The following is a 7,304-nucleotide window of genomic DNA, read 5'->3' as shown; positions in this document are numbered from 1 at the left end:
TTTTTTTTCTCTTGATTTTGGGTTTCTCTCTTCATCTATGGTATTATGGGTTGGTTGTCTGTTTTTTGTTTTGTTTTCTCTTTTTCTTGTTCCATCCGCGATCTGGATCGGTCTATTCGTTTATATATATATATTGGTATTGGATAATGTTTAGTCCCATAGAGTGGGCAAGCTAAACAACAGGCTCAGCAAAAGGGAGTGATGTTATGCGCACTTTTTTTCTGCTCTCTCTCTCTTCGGAGTATCTCTCTCGACAGGCGAATGTGGACATCGCCCATGATTCCCAGATTATGATCTACTGTTAGGTTTCATCTAAATTGTTATATATCAAGCACTATATTTTGAACGGGCAAAGCGGGGCTACCCATTTTACAATAAGATGATGTACTACATACTATATAACTAGAGGATCTGCAGAAAAAAGAAAGATATAATCATGGATGAAGAAGTGCACTGTGCTAATTATATACGAAGTATGTCGGCCAACCAAGTGATTGCAACTGCTGGATAGATCGATAGAAACAAAAAGGCTTGATGAACAGGACGCATAGATTTCAATATCAAATCAGAGACCAATGGAAGAATAAATCACTGGCGAGCCTCGAGACCAGCCTTGATGCCTAGGAAGTAGTCAGATTAATAATATTCATCTTTCCTTTTCTTTCTTGTGGAGAACTCACTGTCGCAAGAGGCTTTGGCGTCGCCGAACAGCATCTTTGTGCCGGGCATATAAAACATGGGATTAGGAACATCAGCTGGCCAGTTAGTTAGTCATTTCTCTTCATATAGCTAAGAGTACCTTGTTCTGGTCTGGGTCGTAATAGAAAAGGACGTACCGTATCCACTTGACATCCCGCGCTTCATGACGATAACCTCCTTACTCTTCCAGGCATGGAGCACAGGCATGCCGGAGATGGGCGAATCGGGTTCCAGGGCGATGGGGTTGACGGTATCGTTGGCGCCAATGACGAGGGTGACGTCCGTGTCCGAGAAGTCATCATTGATCTCGTCCATTTCAAGGACGACTTTAGAGACAGTAAGGTTAGAATGGGCATAGAGCGAGCCAGAGCTAGAAGACTTACTGTCGTACGGCACCGATGCTTCGGCCAGGAGAACATTGCACTGGCCCGGCATCCGACCCGCAACGGGGTGAATGGCGAAGCGCACCTTGACGCCCTTGGCGCGAAGCATGCGAACAATTTCAGCGAGAGCATACTGCGCCTTGGCAACTGCCATGCCATACCCGACGATCTTTAGAAATGACAGAATTAGATAAGGCTGGGTTTGGTTGGAAGGGAATATCTTTGCCACTTACGATAATCACATTCTCGGCGTTGACGAGAGACTCGACCGTATCGTCAACCGTGGCTTGGACGACCTGTCCTTCTATCTTCTTCTGGGTGTGGTTTGTCGTGGCGATTCCACCGAAAAGAACATTGGTGAGTGATCTATTCATAGCCACGCACTATGTTATGGTGGTTAGCATCTCTCTCTCTGCATGCCCATCTCTCCTAGCTTATCGCTTACCATGATATATGAGAGAATCGAGCCGCTGACGCCAATCAAAGACCCAATACTCGTCAACAACGGATTGTTAAGCATGAACCCTTCCGCGACCAGAGCGAACCCAGAGTAAGCATTGAGAACAGTAATTACAACGGCTGAAAAGAACTGTTAATATGATATCTCATAGAGGGAAAGTGAAGAGGGAAAAAATGAGAAAGAAAATCGTACGCATGTCAGCTCCACCAATGGCCGCCGTGGTGGTAAAACCCTTGAGAAAGCTCAGGGCGGTGTTTGCCCCCAGACATGTCGCTGCGATGACCGGTGAAGCAGGGGCCAGAGTAACAAAGGCGCCCATGGTAACGACATTGGCGCCGAGAAGGCTCGAGTTGATGACATGGCGGCCGGGGAGGATGGTCGGTCGAGACGACATGCGGCCAGCGAGCTTGAGGAAGGCAACGATAGACCCGGTAAATGTAACGCCACCTGTGACCCTTGAGCTTGAATCCTAAATTTTAAGGGAAAAAGAGAAGACAGAAGGTGTTTATACCAATTAGAACTCCCAGATACGCGGTGACCATGTGCAACGTCGAAATGTCGGAAACATCAGCCATCACACTTCCAATGCTGGTCAACACCGCAGCCAGGCCAACCACGGAATGTAAAGCGGCAACTGTTTGGGGAAGTCCGGTGGGTGTAATACGGCGACCGATCAGTGCTCCTGAAGTGTGGTTAACCTATATTCTCTTCCACGGTTAGGAGAAAAGAAACCCAGGCACCTACCAACTAAACCTCCAATGCCTGCAACGGCAACGAACTGCGTCAAGGTCTCAGGGGAAAAGCCCACGGCAGCAAGCGAGGCAAGAATACCAGAGGCTACGCCGAGGATACCGAAGATATTACCCCGTCTAGCGGTTTGCTGAGAGGCTAGGCCGGAAATCGAGCCTGGATGGTTAGCTTAGTATTCAATTCCTGAACGAGACCAATCTCATTCTGGATCGAGACACTCACCAATGCACAAGAGACTGCTGATAAGATACCCTGCCTGCACCAGACCAGCCATCCCGGTACTCGCCGCGGCGAGGAAGCCTCCACCGAACACAACGGCAGGGATAGCATAGAGCCATGGGTATTCCGGGGGATCTGTGGGGCCTGCCTTGAGTTAGAGAGAGACTCAAGGAAGAAAGGGTAGATGTAGAAAGGGCAAGTAGAAGGAAAGAAGGTAAATCGGCCTGACTAACGTTTGAACATATCAAGCATGCGCTTGGTCACGACGAAACCTCCAGCGACGTTGACAAAGGCAAGCAACACAGAAATAGCGCCAAGGGCCTCGGGTACAGTGGTAGGCACATACCCACCGCCCATGACGAAGAGACCGCCGATTCCGACCATACCTAGGAGTGTTAGAACAATAATACATACATGGAGATTGGCTACTAGAAAATACCAGAGATGGCATTCGTGACACTCATCAACGGAGAATGAAGCGCAGGCGCCACCCCCCACACGGCGCGGTAGCCGACCAGACCAGCCAAACCGAAAGTGAGCATATTGCTCATGAAGATCGGACCGGTGACCTTGCCCAGGGCAAGGGCGGTCCCCATGCTCGCAGTAACGGCGGTGACGTCGCGAGTGGCCTTCTGCCATGGAGTGACAGCCAGTTTCGCTTCTTCCTGTTGGGCAGCAGCCGGGGCGGCCGTCTTGGGTGGCGCGGGGGGAGGCATGGGTCTCGGCGCTGGAGGGAGGACCTCCCCATTCAAGGTGACGATCGAGCCGCGGACCACTTCATCGGAGAGATCGACGCCAAATGATTTGTCCTGGGGTGTCATGGACAGGAGGTACTTGACGATGTTGTTCGAGTACAGGGTCGACGCTTGTGTAGGCAGACGGGATGGCAGGTCGGTGTATCCTGAAAGCTGTGTTAGACAAACCGAGCCGACACAAATCAAGAGCAAAGCATCTGGATAGACAACTAAATACCAATGACTGTGACGTCTTTGTATTTGGCCAGTTCACCGGGGACCGTGGCCTCGCAGTTTCCACCCGCCTCTGCCGCCAGATCGACGACAACAGAGCCAGGCTTCATCGCAGCAAGCATCTAGTTTGGTATTATTAGCCACGGAACAGGTTCTCTTTGATATTGATTGTTGAAAGGAGTAAGTTTCTCTTACCTGCTTGGTGATGAGCTTCGGAGCAGGCTTCCCCGGGATCAAAGCGGTGGTAATGACGATATCGACCTCGCGACACTGTTCCATGAACAGCTTCATCTCCGCCTCGATGAATTCCTTGGACATCTCTTTCGCGTAGCCGCCCTGACCGGCGCCATCCTCCTGGATCTCGACCTCAATGAACTCTGCGCCGAGAGACTGCACCTGTTCGCGTGCTGCCGACCGTGTATCGAATCCACGGACGATAGCTCCGAGGCGACGCGCCTAAAATGAGAATAGAGAGAATGTGAGTGGTTTCCGGCGAGATGATTTCATCCATTCACCAAGCAGAGTAGAGTTACTTACCGCTGCGATGGCACTCAGCCCGGCAACACCGGCTCCAATGACGAGCACTTTACTCGGGGGAATCTACATCAGTGAGTGGCTGAAATTTTGATGTATTCAAAACCGTACCTTTCTATAATTCATTGTTAGTTAATCCAAGAGGCATTTGGTGTAGAACAGGAGTCTTCTTCTTACCCAGCGGCAGTGACCTGACCAGTCAAGAAACGACCAAACTGATTCGAGGCTTCCAGCACAGCCTTGTAGCCTGCAATGTTCGCCATAGAACTGGGTTGTCAACTTATCTGACCAAAACGAGAAATAAAATATAATTAAACAGATAGATAGAGATAGATGAAGTATAAAAAGCAGTATGGCTGTGATAAGAACCTACCTCAACGCATCAAAGGTCTGAGCCCTCGAGATTCGCGGCACCATATCCATTGCAAACGAGGTGACTCCTCTCGCCGCCAGCTTGTCGACGAGGGGCCTGTTCTGGGCGGGATACAGGAAGGAGACGACCGTTGCACCCGGTCGCAGCAGGTCGACCTCGTTCTGCTCTCCCTCCGCAAGCGGGGGCCGCACCTTGAGCACGATATCGCTCTGTGACCAGACGGCCTTGCAATTGACGAGAGTCGCGCCGGCTTTCTCGTAATCTGCGTCGGGGATCTGGGCGCCCTCGCCAGCACCACGTTCAACGAGAACCCGCGCAAACCCTTTCTTAAGCAGCAAGGCGACATTGTTGGGGGTGATTGCTACGCGGCGCTCGTTCGGGTACGTTTCACAAGGCACCCCGACGGTCAACGCAGAGTAGGGAGTCGAGGACACCGACGAGGCGGTCGATTTCGACGACGACGATGACGACGACGACGATGATACAGTGCTAGCGAGTCGTTTGACGGTCGGCGTCCATGGCTCTAGTACCGACCGTGTCTTGTAGTTGGGGGCCGTAAAGGCAGGAAACCGACGTATCCGGATTGCTGTCGGGAAGAAAGAGTTAATAGAACGAATCAGTTTCACAACCCTCAAGTCATCCTCCGAGGGCCTATTTTCCTTCTAGTGATAAATAGAACATACCTGACTGCCGGGCGAGCACTGAGAACACTCGACCTGGGCGTAGCGCGGGGCGCACACAGAGCGAGACACTCATTGTTGCGATCGACGGGACTCACGAGGCTTCATCTAAGCAACTAATAACGTGTTTATATCGGTAGTTAGTAGGTAAGTAACTAGTTGGTTTGGTAGGAAGTAAGTAGTAGGTGGTGGTGGTAGCTATTTAGTAGGAAGGGGCATCAACAAGGCAGGTTTCCAGCCTGGAGAGTCCGAACGGGAAAAGGAAAGAGGAGGAGGAAGAAGGAGGGGAGGAGGAGAAGAATGAGGAGTCATTAGGGATACGTCAATGCGTACCCTGCCCCTACTGCAAGGTCAGAATGATACCCTGTTGTATAAGTGACTCCGTCGGCGCCATTCCCTGTGCCTGGTTATTTGTCTGCGGGGGGGTGTTGCTTACTAAGGTCAGCCTGAGTGCGGAGAAGCACATGAGATAGACTGTATTACTTGTATATTCCTGGTTATTTCAAGGTATGTGTGGTAATATATATTAGAAAATATAATGTAGTATCACCCTTTAATGGCATTCCTATACTATACTGCAATAGTTATCTGATTTAGCCCAGATCCGAGTCTGATCTTGATTAGATTTGATCAGAGCCAGCATACTCTTACTACTACTACTATTATATTGTTAGACTTGGGTTAAAATCTTATTTCTAATATTACACTAATCTTTGTTGATTCCTAGTAAATACCTAGATTAGTATTAATACATATGAATCTAGGGCCGTAGGTAAAAAGTAGTCCTAATAATATCTTTTTATATCGGTTGGAAATAAGAGGGTAACAGGCATGTAGACTATATATTCCTAGGAATTATTGACTACTATCGATATATATATGTATAAATATGTATAAATTTAGAAGACCTTAGGCTATAATAAAGCAGATATTTATAGAAGCTATAATTAATTAAGATCAGTTTAAAAGGACATATGACTATCTTTTTATTTGGTCTAATCTTTTAATAGTCTGCTTCCTTACACCCTCCCAGCAATTAGATATAGGGCATATATGGTTATATACACTCTCCACATTGGCGCTGAAGAGTGCTTAATAAAGCATTAGGCAAACTTACTTAGATGACGCTCCATTGAGCAACAGCGTTCATTTCGTTAGTACCCCGTTCAACTGGAGCTACAGGCGCACTTGAGATGGTAGCGGCCATAGGGGCAAGGCAGAGAAAAAGAGGTAGTCTTGGAGGAAGACGATCTTTCGCTGCGCTTTCTCACCTTCATCTTGCAGATATCCCTTTCGATATTCCCCCAATTGGCATTCTTAGCTTATACAGATAAATTAGGTTGTATGTTTGGCAAAAACCTGTGAAATAACCCCTTCATCTGGTTCGGCTCAAGATCGGACGAAGATAAGCACTACTGCAAGTTTGTCACGACGGCTGGTAGTGGAGGAGTTTAGATTACCTTCTTATATCGTGAGGATCCAATTAGTCTGATAAAACACCAACTAATTGGTCCTTTTTAATAGCTCTCGAGCCGTTCAAGCTTAAAGTTAAGACGATGGGTTCTTCAGATGCATTGTTGGCGCATATGAAGTCGAGATCGACGAGGCACTAGCCATGTAGAGCGGAATATTGAGATGGGCGATGTAATACTTACTGAGGCAGGAAAAGGGAACATTACCTTGATAGTATTCATCATGTTCAAACAGAAAAGAATCCAGTATTCTCCAGTCCATGCGGATGAGGATGAATCGCAATCCCTGCCATCAAAACATCAGACCAGCCGCATCCAGACCCTGGAAATCAGTATACTGTCTGCCTATGCTTTGGTCCTCACAGTCCTCTATGCTCTCACAGCTCTGAGAGACAAGCCCAGTTTCCTCGGTCAAGAGTGTAAGTCTGTCCGTTCATACCATAGCACTATCTAGAGAAACTGAATAAACAGTCCCGACTAAACAGTCCCGACTAAGCCCGTCCTCTTCGCCCTGACTCCCGATACACCGACATTTCTTCCTCCTCGGCATGGAAATCTTTAATCCCTCGTATGATTGCTCACAACCATCAAGAATAAAACAAAATAAACACTAACTAATACCTCTACAAGCTGGTAAGAGCTTCATCGCGGTCGATAATCCTTCCTCCCACGGTTTATCGGGGGGATTCCCCATTCCCGGACGGGACAGCGAGGGATACAGTCTCTCTCTCTTTCACCAACTCTACTGTCTGGTTTGTTTCATAAT

General features: G+C 48.4%; 2 protein-coding genes across 2 annotated transcripts in view; one reads left to right on the top strand and one right to left on the bottom strand.

Annotated features, from left to right (window-relative positions):
* Positions 1 to 345: 345 nt before the first annotated feature.
* ASPZODRAFT_129343 (hypothetical protein) lies at positions 346 to 5,436 on the bottom strand. The gene is made up of 19 exons (XM_022722244.1): positions 5,070 to 5,436; positions 4,387 to 4,972; positions 4,191 to 4,280; positions 4,125 to 4,128; positions 4,017 to 4,079; positions 3,675 to 3,935; positions 3,484 to 3,601; positions 2,951 to 3,412; positions 2,745 to 2,897; positions 2,515 to 2,655; positions 2,287 to 2,448; positions 2,054 to 2,224; positions 1,735 to 1,989; positions 1,528 to 1,661; positions 1,316 to 1,465; positions 1,083 to 1,251; positions 837 to 1,025; positions 681 to 755; positions 346 to 620 (listed from the first exon to the last, which is right to left on the bottom strand). The coding sequence occupies exons 1-19, from the start codon at positions 5,140 to 5,142 to the stop codon at positions 589 to 591; spliced, it is 3,288 nt and encodes a 1,095-aa protein (XP_022583493.1). The 5' UTR covers positions 5,143 to 5,436; the 3' UTR covers positions 346 to 588.
* Positions 5,437 to 6,761: 1,325 nt separating this feature from the next.
* ASPZODRAFT_139933 (hypothetical protein) overlaps positions 6,762 to 7,304 on the top strand; it is a gene marked incomplete at both ends in the record, with an annotated part of 1,014 nt that continues 471 nt past the window's right edge. The window contains 2 exons of the mRNA XM_022724611.1: positions 6,762 to 6,957; positions 7,169 to 7,290. Of these exons, the coding sequence (XP_022583492.1) occupies positions 6,762 to 6,957; positions 7,169 to 7,290 (318 nt within the window). The remainder of the gene's footprint in view (positions 6,958 to 7,168; positions 7,291 to 7,304) is intronic.

The sequence above is a fragment of the Penicilliopsis zonata genome (assembly GCF_001890105.1).
Source record: "Penicilliopsis zonata CBS 506.65 unplaced genomic scaffold ASPZOscaffold_3, whole genome shotgun sequence".
Taxonomy (NCBI): domain Eukaryota; kingdom Fungi; phylum Ascomycota; class Eurotiomycetes; order Eurotiales; family Aspergillaceae; genus Penicilliopsis; species Penicilliopsis zonata.
Note: the sequence above shows the minus strand (reverse complement) of the source record. Positions and strands in the feature narration are given on the sequence as shown.

What these genes read in the sequence shown, in the direction of transcription:
- ASPZODRAFT_129343 (XM_022722244.1), bottom strand. Translation starts at nt 5,142, where the DNA reads ATGAGTGTCTCGCTCTGTGTGCGCCCCGCGCTACGCCCAGGTCGAGTG. An exon ending in CGATTCTCTCATATATCATG is followed by an intron (nt 1,466 to 1,527) that starts GTAAGCGATAAG and finishes ACCATAACATAG; the next exon opens with TGCGTGGCTATGAATAGATC. An exon ending in ACGCCGAGAATGTGATTATC is followed by an intron (nt 1,252 to 1,315) that starts GTAAGTGGCAAA and finishes TCATTTCTAAAG; the next exon opens with ATCGTCGGGTATGGCATGGC.